Genomic DNA, 21,338 nt, shown 5'->3' on the forward strand with positions numbered 1-21,338 from the left:
CCTCCTCTGCATGATGGTGATAAGCATAGGACCTGCCTAGCAGAGTTATTGGGAGAAAACAAATCTAGTGCCTGGAACATAACTAAGGACTTGATAAATGATAACACATTATAATCATTATCATCATTGCCATTATGATTATGTACCCCTCTGTCTGCCTCGCATCTGGCCTTGGCAGTCCCTCTTTAGCTGGGATCCCTAGGCAAGATGGGAGACCCCCAGATGATTCCTCTCATGGCATGGTGATGACATGGAAGCCCAGAGAGGGCCCAAGATGAGCCCAGGGTCACCTGGGAGCCAGGTGGAGCCATAAGGACCCAATCTCTTAGCTCCTGGCAGCCCTTGTCACCATGTCGCACTGCCTTGCTTGTATTTCTGGCAGTGCCTTGTCAGGCTAGAGAGGTAAGGAGAGGCTGGTAGCCTTTCTCACCCAAGCCCTCAGCTACAGACAGCCTGGGACCTGTCTGTACACCACGCAGCTTCTTACAGGACTGAGTTTCCACTTCTTGTCTTAACTACCCTCCCATGAGACTTCTGCTTTTGAGCTCCTCGATCTTACTATGAGTCCTGACTTCCTGATGGAGAGGAGTAGGGCCCAAGGCGAGCAGACCCCAGGATCCTCACTCCCTCGCCCATTACTGCCCATGAGGGCCGGCCATCTGGCTCTGGTCTTAGGTCCTCACACCTGCTTGGGCTACCCCAGCTCTACTTTCTGCTCCCGACTCCGGCCAGATAGGTGTGGAATTCCTAGGAAGCATCAGGCCCATTTAGAGCTGCCCTCCCTCTGCCCCTGCCAGCACATCCCACATCCTTCTAGGCCTCCCTAGAACTCCCAGGTGCCAGGTTGGCTGCCTGCCCCCCTGGGGTAGCTGGCCCAGGGCATCACCAGGAGCGTGGAGGTGGGAGCGGGCACTTTGGTGCCTGGGCATGGTGGGGCAGGGGTGGGCAGAGGCAGGTGGAATCTGCCAGAATCCTTTATCCTGGGCAGACTGTGCATGCCCCAATGCCAGCCAGAGAAGACTTGTTTTTCACAACTACCATAAACTGCCCAGAAGAAGAAGAAGAAGAAGACAAAACCCAGCAACAATAAAAATAACCACCAAACTTTTTTTTTTGTTGTTGAAATCTGCCGTTAATGGCCGATTGGCTGTACATTATTAAACGGGCAGCTGGAGCTCTGCCAGGGTAGGGTGCTTGAGCCAAGACTCACAGCCTGAACACAATGTTCCTAGGAAAACAGTCACTGTGGGGTCCCTGGGAAGGAGCACCCAGAGGGAAGGTTCCAGCTGTGGCCCCTCACCCCGCTCACTCTTCCCACCCTCGCCTCTGTACTGATCTTTTTGCAGAGAGCAGGACTGTGCTGCACCTGGGGCCCAAGCATCTTTTACCTGGGCCCTGAGCTCCCTATCACCCAGGTGCCTGAGCCGCTGTCTCCCACCTTGTGGTTAAGTGGATAGGCTCCTGCTCACCACTTCCCCGCCCCCGCCCCCCGCCACCACATGGGTGAGGCCAGCACTGGCTCTCCTGGGGGCTAGCGTGCGGCAGAGGCCTGAGCACTGGGTTGGGAGTTGGACATCGGTTCTAGGGTTGACTCCACTGAGTTTCTCCCTGTGATGACATCGGGACTCCCTACTTGTCCTCTCTAGTCCTCAGTTTCCACAACACTCCAAGGAGAGGATTTGGCTGGTCAGCTCTAAATTCTCATCAACATCTTGTGAGCTCCAATTGATGGCCTGGGATGATTGTTTCCCAGAGTTTGGAGCTGTTCTTGCCCGCTCCCTGGTCCCATTATGAAGCCATGTCTCACGCAAGTCCTGCTGGGAGCGGCTGGCCACTGGCCCCATTCACATCTTTGGGAGTCCCTCCAATCACCTTGAAGCCAACCAGAGTAAAGGCCAAACATCCGAAGGTGACATCTGATGGTTCTTGTGGGAGAACAAGTCGGGGGTCTGGAGTTAGGGGGATCGCCATCTTGGTGAAGCCTACAAGGCACTAGGGCACTCGGGTAGAAATGAAAGCGTAGTATGGGGTCCAGGTCACGCCAGGGGGAACCCCGGCTGATTCCACTGCTGCTGGCATGTGTGTGGGGGGGTCATTAGTTTGGGAACCGAGTCTTAAGGAACCCTCTCTGGACCTCTTAGAGATAATATGACATAGCGATTAAGAGTGCAGACTGCTTCTTTGCCTTCTTGTTGACTTTGGGCAAATGATGTCGTCTTTCATGTCGGATCTTCCTCCACCGTACAAAAGCAGGGTTAGAATAACATCCCCTCCGAGGGCTGTGGCGAGGAGCGAATGAGCGAATGCACGTGTGGGCTTTATCACAGGGCCTGGCACAAGATGAGTGCTCACTGGCTGTCAGGATCGAAGTGCCCCCTCCCCCTGGGCTTCGGTTTTCCCTTCCGGTCGCTCAGCGCTCTTCGAGTGGTGCGTTTGTGCTTTTGTTTGTTCGGTGTCTCTCTCCTGCAGATGAAGTGCTCCTTGAGGGCAGGTGCTCCGTCTGGCTCGGCTCACGTTCCACCCGTGGACCTGGCCCAGGGCCTGCCCCAGCGCAGGCACTTGAACAGCATTCGTTACTGGATGGGTGAATGAATGAATGAATGAGGGCCAACTGGCAAAGGATCGGAACCAGAGAAATAGCTAAGCACCTGGAATGGGGAAAGATCCAGCAGCTGTGAAAGAGCTGGGATCGTCCAGCCTGTGAAGCGGCTGGGAGATGGTGAGTGATTGTGAGTGAGTGTGTGTCTGGGAGAGAGAGAGCTTTGAAAACAGTTTTGAAGGGGTTCGCTCTCTGAAGCAGAACCAGCAGCCACAGGCAGCAGGTTTCCACTCGGGGGTGGGAGCTACGTGGGGAACTCGGAGGGCCTGATGTGTGCAAGCAGGGCTGGCTGAGCGTCTGTTAGGCCTGGGGAGAGCCCTGTGTGGCACGGCATGTCCGCTAGCAAGGCCTTGAGGCTGCTGCTTCAGTTAGAAGAATAGTAGCAACCATAGCTGATGTCTCTGAACTTTAGTTTCCTCATCTATAAAATGAGATTAATAATGGTCACTGCCCATAAGGTCATTAGGAGGATTAAAGCAACTTAATACCCACAGAGCTCTAAGAACTGTGCCGGACACATGGAAAGCTCCCAATACATTTGAGTGTTGATTAAACAGGGCCGAAGAGATATATGGGAAGGAGAGATGACTTGTGTCTCTGGGTTGGCAGGGGTGATGGCTTCTTTGCAGGAGGAGGATGTGAGCAGGAAGGGAACAGGAAGGGACTGCTCTGTGCCAGACTCTGCACTCAGTGCTCAGAGTGGTTAAGTAACTCCCTGAGATCACACAGCCAGTGGGATGGCCAGGCTTCAAACAGAGTAGGCAACTCCAAAGCCAGGATTCTCTCCCCTCCATTCCTGGCCTTTGGTAGGATGGGGACAAGTTTCTGTGATTCTCATACCTCAGGAGGGACAGTACCTTATTTCAAGGTGGAGCAGAGTGATTATTATTATTATCTGTAGGGATAGATCTTCAGGGGGAAGTCACCAGATCTCTCCAAGCCTGAAAGTGCTATAGGATTAAAAATATCTATGCGGAGAGGGTGTGAGCGGGGTGAGAGGTGAAATTTTCTGCAGCCCGTTGCTAGAGAGCACAGGGCAAGAGGAAACGGTCATCAGAGGAACACGAGAAGCAGGAGGTTAGACGTTAACGGGAAGGCATGGCGAGACGATGGGTAGACTGAGGGGCTGAGGGAAAAGGAAGTAGATGCGCTAAAGAGGAGAAGACCAGGCACGTGATGAGAGAGAGGATGGGGAGGAACCCGAGGTTTCACGGGACCTGGGCCAGTGGGCAGTCCAGGCTTTGGGCACAGGTGCCTGGCTGGGGGCAGGCCCCACAGGGATACGGGGCAGTGGCAAGGGGGGAATTTGGAGGGTAGGAAGCCAGTAGATCAGCACATAAGCCAAGTTGGGATGGTATGCACGAGCCAAAAGTTCAGCCACCAGCCTAGCTCCTCGCCTCCTCCATCCTGGCAGATACCTTGGCTAGAGGTCAGCTCTTGTGCTGGGGTCAGCATGCTCCTGACTGATCAGTGCAACAGGCTTGGCCTTGTCAGGATACTGTCCTGTCCTTCGCAGTGGCTCAGCCTCTGACTGTTTCTGCCTCTTGGACATTCGGAGATAAATGGGAAATGATTTTAGGCTTCAAGGAATTCACAGATGAAGGGGCAGAGAGACAAGGGAGATGTATGTGGCAGTGGAGTTTGTCCTCCTCACTTTCCCAAACAGTTTTTCAAATATTCGATGATGCCTGTTGTATCATTTCTTTATTATCTGAAATAAAAATCGGTCCCAATTTCTTTAACCTTCCTTGTGCTTTTATTCCGCAAATATTTATTGACTGTCTGGATGTTCTTTGGTTTATAGAGTGCAGAAGAGAACTCAACATTTCTGATGGTGTCTGCGCAGCATGGAACTTTAAAATAGAACTCTAACCAACTTTGCTCTGGGTTCTTAACCTCTGTTAATATACCCCAAAGTAGATTTGTCTTTGGGGCAGCCATATACTACTGCAGCTGAACTAAATTTCTGTTTTTAATAAATCTTACTGCTTTCTCTACAGGAACTATCTTAATTATTCCACTTTTTAAAAATGACTTTTGAACCTTAGTTCAAGACTTTACCCCAAAAGAAATGTTCCCGTGCTAATTTTGGCTTGTTTTTGATGTCGGTTTTGCGTTTCAATTCATTTCAGCATCTTAGCTCTTCCTTCTGCTTCTTTTTCCTTTGTTTACTTGGTAAGGCTCTATCTTCACCTAAGTTACCGATAAATATGTTGGACAAGCCAGGGCAGAGGACAGAGCCCTTTGGCAAGTCAAGAAGTTGACATTGATCTATTAATCAACACCCCTGGGCTTGCTGGCGAGGAATCCTCTGTGTTTCTATCTCATCCTCAAGCATTTTATCATGGGTCCTGTCAACACCTTCCTGAAATCCAGATAATCTAGATCTGGGGGATTCCCTGACATCCAGCCTGGGAACCTTATATCGAGGTTAGGGTGGTGGATGTGACTCTGTGAGGGAGTGCCACATCCACCACTTAGATCCTGAAAGGATGTAGGCTGAAGCCAGTTATAGCTGGGGTTGGCCCGAGAGGAATCCTGCTTGGAAACGGAGGCAGGCTCAGAGGAGGTAGAGGCCGCCCAGTGGGTGTCTTGGGGACAAGCCGTTGGCAGGACGTTTTCCCCATGCTTCCCCTGTCCTCCGATCCTTTGCCCTCAGACTAGGGTGCAAATCTGAGAGTAGGAAGATGGAATGTGGCAAGCCTGGCACTTTTCCCTCTCTGGGGGAGAGCGTGGCAAAGGGCCCAAGGTCGTGTCCATTTCTGCACTTTGAGAGCTGATGGGAATGCATGCAAATGACATGCAAATAGGCAACAACCCTGGTGATGAGGAGGGGATGCCCCTGCTTCAGCCTCAGTCTGTTCTTAGTGCTGAGGGTGATGAACAGAAAGCGAAATGACCAGTGGCCTGGGTTGTGGAGCCTAGCCTTGGGAAGGAAGGGAGGGAGAGGGGCTCTGTCTGGCAGCATAGTGGGGTGTGGCTTTAGGAGTCTGCTATTGGGGAACCCCGCTGAGGGGGTCCCAAGTGTGACCCTGAGATGAAAGCATACTGGGTGGGAGCCCAAACTCATCTCTAGCTGTTGAGATGGGGCCAAGGGGTGGTCAGAAGCGGGAGGGTGCAACTCAAACGCACAGATACTGACCAACTATCTAGGGTGACCCCCAGGGTTTGGCTCCCAGCCATCTGTGCGTTGGGTTCAGTAGGATTCTGAGGACCAGGGCCTTCCCTCTGGGACCTGAGCATGTGGCCCTGCCTTCACTATGGTGGTCAGGGAGGAAGACTGGAGGCCAAGGGTGCGGGGAGCTCTGGCAACTCCCCTGCAGACCACCCCTCTCCCTCATCCCAGGAAGATGTTTGTGGTCAACTCTTAGGCCAGCTCAGAGGAGCTTCCTTTTAATGCCGTCAGAATCTGGGAATCTGGCTTCTTGAGAGTGGGGGCCGCATGACATGATGCTGTCCAGGGGGAGTGCTGGGACCCGGAATTCCCAGTTGTGTCTTTTGACACAGCCTTGTGTTGGAGGACGTGGATTCAAATTCTGTCCCTTTCATCAGCTGCTCTGTAATTTTAGATAAATCACTTACTGCTCTGAGCCCCTCTTAGACTGGGATAAGAATCATATAGCCGTCCCCAGGTTTTAATGAAGGCCTGCACGGAAACACGTGGGAAAGGTTTGGTGCAGGGTAGGCACTTAAATATCGATTGAAATGAAGGATGAAATGAGAGCGGCTCAGGGTCAACCCCCACCCCCTACCCTAGCGGGGCTGAGAGGCCAGGGAAATCTGGATTCAACACTCTTGACTTTATGCTTGTCCTTTCTTCTCTGTTTCTCTGTGTCCCTCTGTCTTTCTTTCGGTCACGTCCCCTCCTCTCCCAATGGAAGTGCCTAACTCAGCACCTGGCTCCAACACGCACAATTCATTTTCCCTGCTTTTCTCAATGGCCTCTCTGTGGCTCCACAGCCACCACCACCCCCAGCCCCTGTCTCTATCCTCCTTCTGGGTCTCTGTTTCTGGCCCCTTCTTTGTCTGGCTCTATCTCTTCCTGGTGTGCCTGCCTTCTGTTTCTTCAGCTTCTATCTTCCCTGAACAAGCATCCATTGACCACTTACTAGATGCCAGGCACTGCCCGGCTCCTTTCTGGGTTCTGCTTGTCTCTGCCTCCATGCTGCTGTCTTCTCTCCCTCTGCCCCAATAGGCCTCCTGCCCTCCCATCCCCCAGCTTCACTGGGCTCCAACACTGGTGTTATTCAGTTTTATGAGAAACCCCCGGGCCTACCCCAGAACGGACCAACCACAACTGGAACCAGATGTGCAGTGCTGCACATGGGCATGGTGGGGGAGGGAGGAGGGAAAGGGGTCTGGGCTGGCTCTGGAGGCAGGGGGGGTGCTGGGGGATGGGAGATGGGAAACCTTGGGAATTCTCAGCCTTCATTGGCTCAAAGAAGGAGGAGTGGGGAGGGGAGAGAAAAGGGGCTGAGCAGGCTTCTACACAAAGCAGTGTTTAGTGTGTGTGTGTGTGTGTGTGTGTGTGTGTGTGTGATCATAGCGGGGCGGGTGGGGTAGATGATCTGATCAGCTGTGGGACAGACAGCTCTTGGAAATAAAGGGGAAGTTGCTCCTCTTTGAAATCTTCTAGCTCCTTGACTTTCTGTCTGTGTGGTTTCTAGAGACTTGCTGAATTCATAGTTCTGTGCCCAGGTGCTGGGAAAGAGAGAGTGATGTTAGCGTGGGGCGGGGCGTGGGGAGAAGCAGAGTGTTTCACCGCCAAAGACTTATTGAGCTGGAGGAAGGTGTCTCTCAGAGCCCCTTGGATCTGCTGCAGACCTGGGCTAGGTGGGATGTGCCTGGGATGTCTTCTATCTGTCTCATGGTCCCCATGTCTTAGCATAGTCAGTTTTTCTGTCTGTGATTATATCGCTTTGAAGATAAAAGTCTGGCAACAATTATCTTGCTATAGCTTTGTGCAGAATTAAGCATTAAAAGTGCCCCTTTATGCAATTTTTAACCATCACCCATCCGTCTTTTCATCATTCATTTATTCATTGCACCTTTATCGAGAGTCTACTATGTGTCAACCTTGTGCTAGGTACTGGACGAAGTAGGAAAGGGGAAGGAAGAGGTGAATAAATCTTTGTTCGACTCATGGGAGATAGAGGATACCCAACAAGAGTATGTCTTGGTATTAGTACATGAGCAAGCGCCTTGGCTGTTTTGGGGGCGGGAGTGGCGACGGTGCCTACTAAATGGTGTGGTTAGAGAAGGATCCATGGCGGGTGTGGCTTTTGAACTGAGCCCTGAATGCTGATGGGGAGAAGAGGGAACCCTGTGATGAGAAGGCTCAAGAGGCAAGGCCATATCACAGAGGACCCCAAATGTCGTGCTGTAGAGCTGGGACTGGATATAGTACGTGGTGGGCAGCCAAGGATTATTTGATGTCGATCATGATGATAGTGGATATGGGTTGGAAAGAGGAATAGGAAGGATGGCACTTCTGCTGTGCTGTGACCTGAAGGGCACATTCTATTTTTATAGCAGACTCCCCACTCACCTCTGGAGGAGCCTAGATGGCTGACACAGAGTCCTCTGCCTTGACTAGGGCCGATCCAAACCCATGAGCAGCCCTTGGCCTGCAGGAAGCACGGGGTTAGGCAGGATCAGGCTATGAGGAGACACCTTTGCTCCAGAGTTGGGACCAGAGAGGGCCGGGCATGGGACTGGGGAGGCCCGAGCCAGGTTTCCATGCTTAGTCCAATAGTCTTGGAGGCAAGTTCTGTGGGGTCTTGTCTCTCCCATCTTTGGCGGTACCAACCCATTCACAGATTGAGGCTGCTGTCAAGGCTAGTTGGTTTTGAAATGCTGGAATTTGGAACCCGGACTCTTCCAACCTGGGAAGGGATGCGGTCATCTTGCTCTGGAGGCAGAGACTGAGTGCAATGACACCTCTATCTACACTCTCCCCGCAACAGCCCCATCTCCATCACTGATGGGCTTGGGGAGCAGCTCCTTAAGTGCTGACCATCTCCCCTATGACACGGGTCCCAGACTCCCCCAAATCTTTCCTGAGGCTGTTTGTCCCTCCTAGGTTTCCCTGTCACTTTACTCTTTAGAAAATTGAAGTTTGGTGGTTTGGTTGAATTAATACAATTAGTGAGCATTAGAATTAGGAAAGATCTTGAAGACCTTTGGCTCCAAACTCATGATACAGCAGAGCCCTGGAGATGCTGGTCACTGGTCCCGAACCTCATGCAAAGGTGGCCCAGACAGGGAAGTTAAGGGCCTTTCAGTCTCTGGAGGGCTAGATGGTGAGGGGCTTGGCTTGAGAACCAATTTGTCAGGTCTGAGCTCCTGCTTTATACCATCCTGTATTGTCTTGGAGAAGTCACCTAACGGCTTCAAGATCAGGTTCTTCAGCTAAAACCATAGGGTGATTCCAAGATTCCGCGAGGGAGAAATTCTTTAAGATCTTGGCATACAATAGGTGTGCAGCAAATAATTCTTCCCTTCCCCTCAAAATAATCTTACCTGCTTCAGTTTTATCATTTATATGCTATTCCAAACACTACGAATCTCATTTACTACAATATTTTGAATTATGAAGCCATGTTGTACATATAAAGAAGTCAAAAAGATTTATGATAAATGCCCTGGATTCTATAATGAACGCTTCGGCATATTTGCTTTCATCCCAGTTATGTCTGTCTCTCCATCCATCAATCTATCTTATTTTTTGATGCATTTCGAGGAGAGTTGAAGCATGCATTTTATTAACTAGAGTTCGCGTCAAATCGTGTTTGCACATACAGTCACAAATGTCTTGACTCAGCCCAGAAAAAAGTGGGGTTTATTATCCCACATTTGACACATAAGGAAAAAAACAGGTTCAGAACTAAGATTCTAGGTCTCCAGTCACAAACCAAGTTGGCAACAGCATAAAGCAGAGCGCACTACAAAAGTTGAGAGTTGTCATTTATTATTATTATCATTATCATCATCATCATCATCATCATCATCATCATCGTTGTCGTCGTCGTCATCATCATCATCATCTCACCAAACATCCCTCCCCACCCAGCGAGCAGTATTTTGGCTGTTTCCCGGCAGCTGTGTCTCTTCCATGGGGTCCTGTCCCCTTTCCTCACCTCTGCCCGCTAGCCCTCTGGCCCTTCCCTCTGGGTCCCCAGGGAGGCTGCAGGGCCAGTGGCTGTCGGAGAGGGGAGGCCACACTTCTTGGCGCTCCAGCCCCAGGCGTCCGTGCCTTGGCAACGCCCGCCTGGAGGGAGCTGGGCGTGAGTGCTGCAGGGGTTAAAGGAGGCGGCGGTGGCGGGCGGGCTGCTGGCCAGCTCCGGGAAGGAGGCGGTACACGCTTGCCTGCCCGCCGCCGGGGGAGGGAGCTGGGCGAGCAGCGCCCTCGCTCAGTTGCTCCCAGCAGTGGCCCTGGGGCCAGCTCTGCTCCCTGTGCCCGCACCCTGCCTGGACACAAGCCTCACTCACACCCTCCTCTCGGCAACCAGCTTCTTGCCAGCCACAGCTGCTGCCCCATCGCTGCCCACCACTCTGTCCTGCGAGCCCAGATACCCACCCCACCCAGGGGTTCCTCTTCCGGAAAGGTGAGTGTGGGTCGTGTATGTGCTGCTGGGCTGTTCATGCTGATGCTTTCGATCAGCCCACCTCGTCACATGCCTGTGGACTAGGCCAGTCCCTCAGGCCAACCTGTCAGTGCCCCCTTCAGATGTGTCTGAGGTTCCGGCAGGGATGTCTGAGGTGCAGTTGTCCATGCTCTGAGAGAGAGAGAGACCAGTTAGAAGGAGTTCTGTTTGCTGGGGAAGTTGCTGGTGTCAGTGACTGCTTGAGACTCCCCAGGCCAGTGGGAGTGAGTGAGTGAGGCAGGACACGTCTACCAAGGAAGAGAGGAGGCTGGGAGTATTTAGTCATCAGCACTGTCTTCCCCACCTGCTGCCCATCACAGGGCTGTGTAGGGGAGATGACCATGAATAGGGCTGGCATGGGCTCTTTTTCCTCTTTCTTTCTTTCCCTGCCATTCTCTGGAGCTATTCCCAGGCACCTTTCTCCTCCTTGGGGTTCTCCTCTTCCGTCTCTCATCTCCCAAGGGCTGGCCATGGCTGCAAAGGAGGGTCAGGCAGGCCTGGAAAGGTTGGCATTCAAACGCCCCTCTGCTTGGGTCCATGCTCGCTTGCCCATGGGCACAGCCTGTCACGAATGCCCCCTGCTGCCCTCCCCCAACTAGTGTCTTACTCCTTCCTCACCCCTCTGGGAGAAATAGCTAATCCAGGTGGTTAATGAACAGACATACACAGCTGCCTTCCACACCACCCCCTGCCTCTCCCCCCACCACTGACCCTCCGATGCCCTGCCTGCCACCCCTTCTCAAGCTGGAGAATCCATACAGAGATAATCTCAGTGTGTCCCTCCCCCCACCCCTGAACCCCCTGTTCAGGACCAGGGCCAGAACTGCCTGCCCAGATGTTTTTAGGCCGGCCACTGTTCTGGAAGAGGAAGCTGAGAGAGGAATGATCGAGGGATGGCCAGGAGAAGCCTGTTGAGCTCCTGCAGGGGGTGAGATGGGGTTAGAGGGCTGACTGCTGAGCAGGGGAGGGAGGGTGCACTGTTGTGTGTGGGGTGAGGCCAAGACGGGGAACTAGAGCTAGGGTTCCAGAGTCTTCAGGGACAGGGCCATCTTCTGGAAGCTCCTGCCACTCTTCCATATGGCAGAGCCAAGCCAGGGGATCAGGAGAGTGTGGATGGAGCATGGCCCCTTGCTGAAGCTTCCTGGGTGGGGTGGGGACCATTGTGGCTCCGACTTGGCCTTAAGTTACTCCTACCCCTGCCAGTCGGCTATTACTCCTGTCTCCCCGACCCTTGCTCTCACCTAGGACCTCAGAGCTTGCTACAGCTGAGGTGCCCTCTGCAGAGACCCTCTGCCCCAGGGGTGTGGGAAGGAGAACCTGGACCTGGCTCAGGTTGGGAAGCTGAGTGGGAGACCAGTGCTGGGATCTCACTTGGGGTTTGCCTTGACCCTGCTGCCCCTGGAGGGCCAGGGCCTGGGAAGGTCTCAGCCAGTCTAGCAGGGCTGCCAGAGCTGGGAGCCAAAACTTTGATCCGGAGCAGAGAAATCTTGGGTGGTGGAGGAGGCAACTTGGGAACCTCTGCTTCCAGACTCCTGGCCTTGAACCCTTCTGGCTCTCCTTCCCAATCTTTCATCCTACACTTTTTCATATTTCACTTCCCTCAAAGCCCCAATTCAGAATCTCCTACGGGGGCTGTGGGGCCCAGATTTTTAAGTACAGGGAACTAGTGGGCAGGTGGAGGGGAGCTGGGGTGGCGTGCAGCTGAGTTCAGACATGAGATTACTATTTGGTGACCATCTTCTCATCACCGATGGACCGTGACCGAAGCTGTGGAGTTTGGGAGCTCTCAGTGCCCTGTTTCTACTGAGTGAGGAGCAGGAAGCAGAGGGGCGGAATGGATTTGTGTTTGGTGAAGGAAGCTTGGCTCGCATTTAATGAAGAGCTTTCTAACAAGCCTGGCAGGTCAGAGAGAGAATGGGCTGCCTTGTAAGGTACTGAGCTTCCCGTCTTCGGGCAGGGGGCGGGAGTGGGGTAGGGCGGGGAAGTTCCGGACCAGCTCGGAAGGATTCCTAAGCTGGGATGTGGTTGGAAGAGATGACCTTGAAGGTCTCTTGGGATGCTGAGGTCCTGGGATTCTTAGAGTTGGGAAATTCTCTGACACCCGGAATAGGGGAGCAGAAGGGCGGTCACCTCTGGCCTGGGCGTTGGCATTGACGAGGACGTGGAAGGGCTGGGGCCTCCTCCCCGCCAGTGTTTGGGGAACAGAGAGCCTGACCTCTGGCCTCACACCCATTGCTCAACCACCCACCAGGTCTGCCCCAGCTGCTTCCTGCAAAGATTCCGAGTTTCTTCCTATTCTTGTCTCAATTCGTTCCTTGCCCTGCTGGTTAACCCCACAAGGTCTGGAGCAGACCCGTGGGCTGCGTCACATGGGGAATGGAGGGGACAGGAGAAACACAGACCTCTGCTCCTGCCCCTCTCAAACTAGAGCCCGTGTCCCCCCAACCCTGCGAGGGGCTAACTGGGGGCCAGAAGAGGGAAGGGAGGGTTGCTGTGAGGTTGGGAGCTTGAGCCATATCCCTCCTTAAAATAAGAGAAAAAATATATTAATAAGCTCCATCGTTTATCCATTAAGACATTTTGATTTGAATAATGAAGTACCTAAAACACAATCATATCCTAGAGTAACATGTTACATATAAGTTAATGGTTAAGAAGAAAATCAGGAAATACAAAATATTTGTTACTGCGAGCCATTTCAATACAAAAATGACGTTTTTCAACAGTTCATTGGTAGAGCTTCAGTTTCTGCTTCAATTTTTTGCACCCCCTCAAAAAGGGGCCTCCCTAGCCTTGCCTGGAGCTGGTAGAGAGGAGCAGTGCCAAGATCTGAGATGCAGAAAAACCCGGGGGCAACTGCCCCCGGAGCCTCAGTTTCCAAATTTGTAAACAACTCAGGGTTGTCAGGGCGGCCTGAAGTGGTTTGTGTAACTAGCAGCCAGGGGTAGGAGTCAAGGGCAGCGATCTCCAGGGCCTCTCAGGAGGAGCGTGGGAGGCTCACACCCGCCCCCCTCACCTCACCCCACCCCCCGCACCCGCCTCTCCAGACCTGTTTTCTGAGGTGAGAAGTGGGAGGGAGGCTTGGGCGTCCTGTGACTCTAGAGTGTCAAGGTGGGCTTCTGCGGTGGGCTCAGGACCCACACTGGGCTTCCTGTCCCAGCCCGCCTCTCCCTCCAGCCCTGGCTCTGCTGATGCACCATGACCCCTTTTTCCCTTAGTAGAGAAAATGAAGGAGTAGGGTCTGAGGTCATCCCAGTCATCCCCCTGCCTCTAGTCAGGACAGCCCCTTGCACAGCCCTGGTTCTTCTGGGTTCTTCTGAGGATGAAATCCTTTCCAGTGTCTAACTTCAGTCCCTTGAGCCAGGGACTAGATGAGGCCGCTTAATGAGGGTGCTCTTCCCTCTGGTCCGACAGAGACCCAAAGGGAGAGGGCCTGCTGCGGGGGGCCGGGATGGCGAGATGCTGTGTGCTCCGGAGCCCACAGAGCTGGGGTGGCCTGTGAAGGTTCTCAGCTGCAGGCAGTTCTGGCTTTTTGGCTTCTTTCTGGGGCCACAAGTCTCTTTCACCCCAGAAAGAGAAACTGAGGCCCAGCTAAGGGATGTGTGTTGAAGCGGGTAGAGGAGTTAGGCAGGAAAGCTCTTAGTTACCGGACTCTGTAAATAGCAAATCAGATATGGGTGTGGTGCTGGGGGAAAGCGAGCGTGGTTTTGGGAGGCTGGAGCCAGGACTTCTGTCCTCAGTGCTGTATCCTCAAGGCCCTAGCTCTTCACTTCCAAAGCTATTAAGCATGCAGAGGTGTGGGCACCAGCGAGCTGGAACAAGGGTAGTGGGGGCAGTAGGGCTGCCAGCCTTGTGGGCCATGTCCACCTCCCTGGGTGCCACCTCCATTATGCATGGTCACACTTGGCCCTCCCCCGCTTCCCCCTCTCAAATTGCCTGAAGCGTTTTCCCATCGCTGAGGGGGAGGCTGTAGGAGGCGCAGCTGGGCGCATGGCCTGCCTCTCCCCATTTTGGTGACCTTGGCCATCTTCCTACTTCTCTACACCTTGGTGTCCCTCAGGGAGAATGCCTTGTCTCCCCAGATTTGGATCTTGCGTGGTGTGGGGGTGGTGCGCCTGACCGGTCCTTGGCACTGCCTCCTCCAGGGCTAGTCTGGGCTCTGTAATTCCTGCCTTTTTAGGGCTGGAAGCCTGTAGCTCAGGCCGTGTGTTGCAGGAGGCAGGAGGGACTGGCTCAGAAGGGTGGGGTCCTGGGGAGCTGATGGGGAGTGAGGGGTTCTAGTAGTGCTTGGGTGGGATCCTATCCTTTCTCCACTATGGAGGTCCCAATCTTACATCTAGGCCCCCAGAAACTTTCCTAGACCCTCTGCAGCAGAGAATATGGGACCCCTCGATTTGCTTGGTCCTTGCAAGCTTCTTGTGTTTAGCTGGATTACAATCTCCTTGAGGGCAGGCCTGTGCCTTTTGCCTCCCCGGCGATTCTTGCTGTGCCTGGCAGAGTGCTGCTCAGTAAGAACTGACTGATTAAGGATTAGAGGCAGAGGGTTGAAGATTTTAGACAGGACCTGGGTAAGATTGGCTAGAACTGGAAACAAGGCTGTGTTTAATGAGAGATCTAGAAGCAGAACAAGTGACTCTGGAGCCAGACTGCTGTGGCTCAACTCAGGATGACCCTGTTGACTAGCTGTGTGGCCTTAGCAAGTGATCGAACCTCTCTTAGCCTCTGTTTCCTGAGCTGTAAAGTGGGACGATAATGGGACCTGCTTCATGGTGTGGTTGCGAAGCTCATTGAGTTAGTTTATTTAAAATACTTTAAACAGTGCCTGGCACATAATAAGTGCTCAAAAAATGTTAATGATTGTTGTTACGGGTGGTGATGGTGGTGATGGTGGTGATGGCGGTGATGGTGTTCTTCCAGGAGCCCAACGCTGGGCTGACCCTCTTCTCTCTTATCACGGTTATTCCATCTCTTAGACGGGAGACTCATGGGACCAGAGAGTGGAGGACATGGTGGCATCATGTTCCCTCAAGGGGTCCTAGCCTCAGAGCCCAGAGAAGAGACTTTCCTCCCTGTCTCCCCCACCCTCTCTCTGTGAGGGAAGGCAGGGAGCTAAGGGGACCTCCAGAGGCCTTGTCTGCCCAGGGAGCCAATGCAAATCTGTGTTTATGGAGGACTCTGAGAAAGTTGCCATCACTGTAAACAAGATGCATTATTATAAACCAGTCCAAGCTCTCCTGCTTGGATTCCATCCCATCCTTTGATGAGAGTCACTGGATTCGAGATTCCCAGACCTGGCAAGGACCTAGCCTGGCCTCTGGGCAGGCTGCTCTTGACCATAGGCTACATTAATAGGGGTGACATCTATATTTAAGGGTGGGATCCCCAAATAACTGCAGCAAGTACCCTCTAGGTGTCTCTGAAGTCTAATCTGCATCTCCTTGTTGCAAATTTAGTTCCATCTCTTGTTGGCAGGAAGTGGGGGAGAACCGTGCCCAGCCCTTCCTGCATGCCTTAGAGCTGGGAGCTTTGAACCCATGGTAGGGGTGGGCTCCTGGCCATACTCCCTCTTCATCCCCAAGCCTCTGCTTTCTTTGAGGTCCTCGGCTTCCAGTGCCCTTGGCAGTTCCTCGTTAGTGAGGGTCAGCGTCAAGGCCTGCTAAGCTGTACTCTTCACCTAGTCCAGGTTCCCACCCAGGGAAGCTGGGCTTGCTCTGGCTTGGGGCGAGCTCTACTTCCGGACCCCCGGCCCTCCCAATTGCAGCTGCAAAAGGCATTAAGCTTTTTTCTTGGAGAAAGAATGGGCTTAGGTTGATGATGATGGCAGCTGGGGAGGGTTCCTGAGCTCAGCCCAACCCTATGTCGCTTTCCCTCCTCAGCCCCTGCTCACCTCTGCCCTATTTCTAGGTCATTGCTCATCCAGAAGAGGGGGGCTCACCTTTGATTCTTGACCTTGATCAGACCTGAGCAATCCACTGATTTTCAACAACCCTTTATGGGGAAGAGTCAGTCTGTAGGTTCAGCACTGGGCTTGGTACTGGGGTGGGGCAGAGAGCTTTGAGGAATGTATAAGAGAGGGTGTCCGCCTTGGGGTCCCTGTGGCCCAGGGCTGAGGAGAGCAGTGCTTCTGCTGTGTCCCCAGACTCTGGATGAGTCCCTTTTTTCCCTGGGCCTCAGTGTCCTTACCTGTAAGACAAAGGCCTGGAGAGGCTCTGGGCTGGAAGAGTCTGTGAGTCCATCTCCCTGCAGGAGCCTTTCCTGATCCCCCCAGGCTTTGAACTTCACCTTGGATTGACCTTGCTTCCCTCCCCGCCCTGCCCCCACCTCTGGCAGTGGCTGGCAGGAAGTCCTGCTGATTAGGGCCCTAATCACCGGCTGAGACTCCCAGAAACAGCCAGAGCTGGTTGAGCCAAGAGGGGGCCATCGGGCCAGGAAGGGGGATGGGCATAGGGAGAAGCCCCAACCCAGGAGCTGAGGGGCTGGGCTGTGATCGAAGGTTGGCTTCTTGGGCCAGGGGCAGTACCTGTGTGTACACACTGTGTAGGCCGTGTGGCAGTGGCTGAGTCTGACTGGGCACATGGGGCCCCTGATTGTTCACTTAAAAGCCTTTTTGGGCATTGACACTGTGCCAGGCAAGGTACCAGAAGTATGGGGCTGAGCAGGCCAGGGAGACAGTCAGTCCAGTGGGAGAGAAAAAGGCAGCAGAAGGTTTCCGTAACATGCAGAGGGGGTGTCAAGCAGGAGCAGTGCCCACAAACTGGTGGAGTGGAGAAAGCCTCGGAGAAGAGGTTCCATTTGAGCTGAGAGGTTGAGAAGAAGTTCTGCTGGAGGGAAAAGGGATAAAGACCTCTTCAGGCATAGGGGAGGGCATGTGCAAAGGCACAGTGGCACACATGTAAGGACGGATAAAATAATGGCTCCAGCCCTGTCTTACAGTCAGATAGGCTTGGGTTTGCCTCCCAAACTTGCTAGCTGTGTGACCTTGGACAGGACCTCGGTTTCTGCATCTGTAAAATGGGATTAATATTCCACCTCATATACTGATGATGGGGATGAAACGAGACCTTATTTGTGAAGTGCTCAGCTCAGTGCCTGGCACAGGGCAAGCCCCCGGGAAGTGGTATGTGTGCAGAAAGGGTGGCTTTGGAGAGAGCCTGGAGGGTGTAGCTTGGGGTCTGGCTGTGGGGAATTTTCTGGGCTAGGTTAAAGAGGGAAGCCTCAGAGAGCTTTAACACAGGAGAAACTTGACAAGCTTCTTACTTACTGCCCCAAGGACACTTGGAGACAGGCCATAAGCCAAGTCCCCTGGAGTCCCATGTTCGAATTCCTAAGCCCCTGGGGATGGGAAATCCTCTCCTGAGTCATTCATTTTTCTTTCCCATGCGCTATCCTCCCCTCCTGCACGAGGAGGCTGAAGAAGCACTGAAATCTCCTTCCTGGGAGATCTTTCAGGCCAGAAGAGAGCCCTTCTTGGCAAGGCTTCCCACGAGACTGGAATGGATGGACTGCAGCAGGTGGGAGTGAGGGTAGACCGCAGGCAGCTCATATTTCTAAGGAGCCAAAAGGCTCCTTTTGGGGGCATCTTTCAACATCTGCCTGGCATACAGTAAATCCTCACCATTCATTAAGTGAATGCGTGAACATGAGTGTCCCCTAGCCAGGGTGGTGGAGCCTGCCTATTCAGAGACAGTGGGTGCCTGGCCTGACTATAAATGGTCCGGTGAGTGTCTGCACGGAGCTGCCTGTCCAGAGGCAAGAGGAATGTTAAATGTCACAATAGCCAGGGGCCTGACCTGTTGCAGGTGCTCAGTGACTGTAGATGAGGAAACAGGGATTTCAGGAGCTTTGACTTCCTGAAGCCAGGTCCCATCATGAGGCAGTGTGGCATGGGGATCGAGATCCCAGACTGCAGCCACACTGTCTGGGTTTGAACTCGGATCTCACCTCTCGCAGGCTGTGTGACTGTGGACAACATACCTAACTTGCCTGTGCTTCGGTTTACTCATTGGTAAAATGGGTAAAATGCGGGAAACCAACAGAACTGAGTCTCGCGTGCAGGGCATGCTGCGTGACCTTTGGTTATTACTACTGTTATTCTTGCTAACGTTGGCGTGGAGGGAGAGAGTGGGGCAGGGTCTCCGTGGCAGGGATGAATGCAGCTGACAGAGGAGGATGGGAGAGCGCAAGAGATAGACAAGGCTCCTCTGGAGGTGCCTTCTGAGCAGCCTCTGACAGCACACGTGGGGCTGCCTCTGCTGTGGCCAGCTGAGCAGAGCTGAGCTGAGCTGAGCCGAGCCGAGCTGAGCCGACCGTGGGAGCGGAGGCAGCGGCCAGGCCTGGATTCCAGGCTGGAGCCCTAGGAGAGCAGGGGCCAGCTCGGAGTGGGGGAGGAGAGGTGAGCAGAGAGGAGGCCAGGACTCTCCCAAGTCCCCAGCTGGGACCCCAAGAATTCCTCACATCTTCTCTTGCCAGAGGGCCTGGCCTTTTAGTTCCAGGGCCTCCAGAAGGCCTGTGGTTCATCTCCCCACCTCCCTGTGTTCTGCTCCTAAAGCCCCTTCACCGTTAGGAAGTGATCGCTCTGCGGTAACCACTGTATGGTTGCACATCCTTCCCTCCCTCTCTGTACTGCCTTCCGATCTCCCATCTCCAGTGCTGTGGGATTAGCAGATGTTTTGCAACAGGAGGGTGTGAGGGTACACTTCAGGGGCCTGCCCTGACTCAGGGCCGGGGCAAGGGGCTCGCAGTGCAGTGGAGAGATTGGCGGCAAGGGGGTCAAGTGGTCTGTTTTTAGTGCCCCTTTGGCACTGTGTGCCCTTCGGCAAATCACTTCCCCTCTCTGGGCTTCAGTATCCTCATTGACGAGATGAGTTAGGAGAGTCCTCTCTTTCTATGCTGAATTTCTAAAAGTCCATGGATCTTCCTGAACAGAAGCTTCTGTTTTGGGGGCCTTTGGAGGAGCCATCCAGCCTGAAGTGGGGGCCCTGGAAGGCCTTTTGGCACCTTCTGGGAAGCCAGCTAAAATGCTGGGAGGTCCCTTCTAGCCCTGGGAGTGGAAGATTCTTTGCCCAGTGACCACTCTCCTCCAGGTGGCTCCGTTTCTTGGAACAGAGTTTAGGGTAACAGCTGTCAGGGTTGAGCTGGCCAGAGTCTCTGGGTCTCAGTGACTCAGGTGGGGGTGCACTAGCAGGATGGGAGCTGGCGAAGCCAGGGAGGGAACTGGACAGATCTTCTGGCTCCCCCTTGGCTACTCTCAGGGAACAGAGTGGGAGTAAGTAATGTGCTGCGGGACGGGGAACAGAGAAGAGTGAGTAATGGCTGTGAGTAATGCCTCAGTGTCTCTGCTGGGCAGGTGGCTCCTAGACTGTGCAGAGCTGTCTGAGGCTCCGGAAATTTTCCCGAGTCCTAGCCACTGAATCATGGCAGCCTGAGCACCGCCGTCCCTGCCCTCCTTAAGAGCTGGGGGTCCAGGCCCCACGCCCTCTCTGCCTCTCTGTGCCTCTCCGTGTGAGCCCCTCCTGCCATCTATACCTCCACCCCCACTGGGTCCCGTAGCTGCTATATCTTGTCTTCTAAGCACCTGGGGGACTTGGCTTGCCTGAAGGAGTATAGATTTTGCAGTCTGGCTGTCCTGGATTTGAGTCCCAGACCAGCTGCTGCAGCTGTGTGACCTGGGACGACTTCCTTTTGTTTGCTGAGTTTCTGTGGCCTTGTATGAAAGGGTTACATGTGATACTGTGTCTGAAGTACATAGTACGTAGTAGGTATTCAAAAAATATGGTCCTCTCACGAGTCCTAAATGCTGTTTTGACTTTCCTCACTACCTTCACCCCTAAAATTCCTGCTCCAAGTCTGCATCCCATAATTTTCAGGATGCTTATCCACTATCAGATCCACCCCGTGATTTTTTACACTTGCCCTCCGGTGTCTGACACCTGCTACCCAGCTTCCATTATTGTGCCCTAGTCCTCACCTGCTCTTCCAGAAGGATGGGCAGGGCTCAGGTAGGGCATGCCAGTCCAAGGGGAATTTGTCACTTGCCCAGCCATAGTTGGTGGGCAGGCTCCTGTGGGTGCTATGAAAGAGCTCCCTCAGACATCTGGAAAAGCTTCCAGACTTGTATCCCCAAGTTCTACTGGTTCATGCTGTCCCTTCCTCCACTCCGCCCATGTGGGTTGCTTCTCCCTTGGGAGCTTCCTGAAAATCCGCTGTGCTTAGGGCCACACAGACTGCCCCTGCCAGTGGGTGTGTTGGTGGTGCTGCTGCTGTGTTCCTGTCTGTGTAGCTCTGCTTGGGGTGGGGCCGGGAGCACCAGGCAGTGACTTTGCATCTGGACCTGGCAGTGGTCCTGCTGTTTTGCACTCTGTGTGTGCCTTGGGGCGTCTGAGTTATGCTTATGCACCTTGGCAGTATCTCTGGGTCACTGTGTCTCTATCTGGTGTGAGCTCTCTCTCCTGTCCATTTAAAATCTGCCTGCGTTTTCAGAGCCAGATAGAGCCAGGTCTTCCGCTGCCCCTCCCTCTACCCGCCTTCCCTCCAGACCTGGTTTCAGTTGCATGCATCTTGGAGGTCCTCCCGGGGAACAAGGAAACATTGCAGGGGGCTGGATATGCGTCAGATGGAGCTGAACAATGCCGGTGACAGCCAGGCCTCTGCTAGCCCTCGTTGCTGGCTTCCCTTCCAGTCTCTGCTGCTGGCTAATTGGGAGTAAGAGAGGGCTTCCTGTGACTGGGCCACAGATGGATTTAAAGGAGCAACAAGGAGCTGGACGGCTCTGCCCTGGGGACCTCTGGCTTCCGGGGCTCCTGGTGCAGTCCATCAGAGCAGATGAGGTTCCAGAACACCAGCCCTTGACTTGTGCTAATTGTGCGGAAAGATCACACTCACTCCTCCTGTCGCTGCCATCTGGGGCCCAGGAGTTGTCCACATAAGTGAATTTTCAGATAAACGAAGCTTAGGCCATGTAAGAAGCTCAGAAAAATAAAAGGTGGATTTTTTATTTCCTCGATGGAAATCTTTTGTTTTGTATTATGCTGTCCTAAGCTCTGACGTAACGGTAGATAGGTAGATGGGAACTTAGAAATCAACTACCTCCTCGT

At 53.5% G+C, this 21,338-nt stretch overlaps 1 protein-coding gene across 10 annotated transcripts in view; it reads left to right on the forward strand.

Annotated features, from left to right (window-relative positions):
* Window positions 1–21,338, forward strand: part of TNS1 (tensin 1) — a 175,165-nt gene that overhangs the window by 28,570 nt on the left and 125,257 nt on the right. For 2 of the 10 annotated variants that reach the window (XM_011358623.2, XM_011358624.2), the window contains exon 1: window positions 9,974–10,206. The exons of 4 other annotated variants lie outside the window; for them this stretch is intronic. Coding sequence is in view for 2 of the 6 variants with exons in the window: in XM_011358614.2 (XP_011356916.1) it covers window positions 12,120–12,176 (57 nt within the window). In the remaining 4 variants the exon portion in view is untranslated. Of the gene's footprint in view, window positions 1–9,973; window positions 10,207–10,249; window positions 11,174–11,265; window positions 12,177–21,338 lie in introns of those variants that run through there. 4 more of the 10 variants (XM_011358619.2, XM_011358622.2, XM_011358614.2 and 1 more) reach the window with 2 other exon arrangements.

This window comes from Pteropus vampyrus, unplaced genomic scaffold (genome assembly GCF_000151845.1).
Source record: "Pteropus vampyrus isolate Shadow unplaced genomic scaffold, Pvam_2.0 Scaffold42, whole genome shotgun sequence".
In the NCBI taxonomy this organism is placed as follows: domain Eukaryota; kingdom Metazoa; phylum Chordata; class Mammalia; order Chiroptera; family Pteropodidae; genus Pteropus; species Pteropus vampyrus.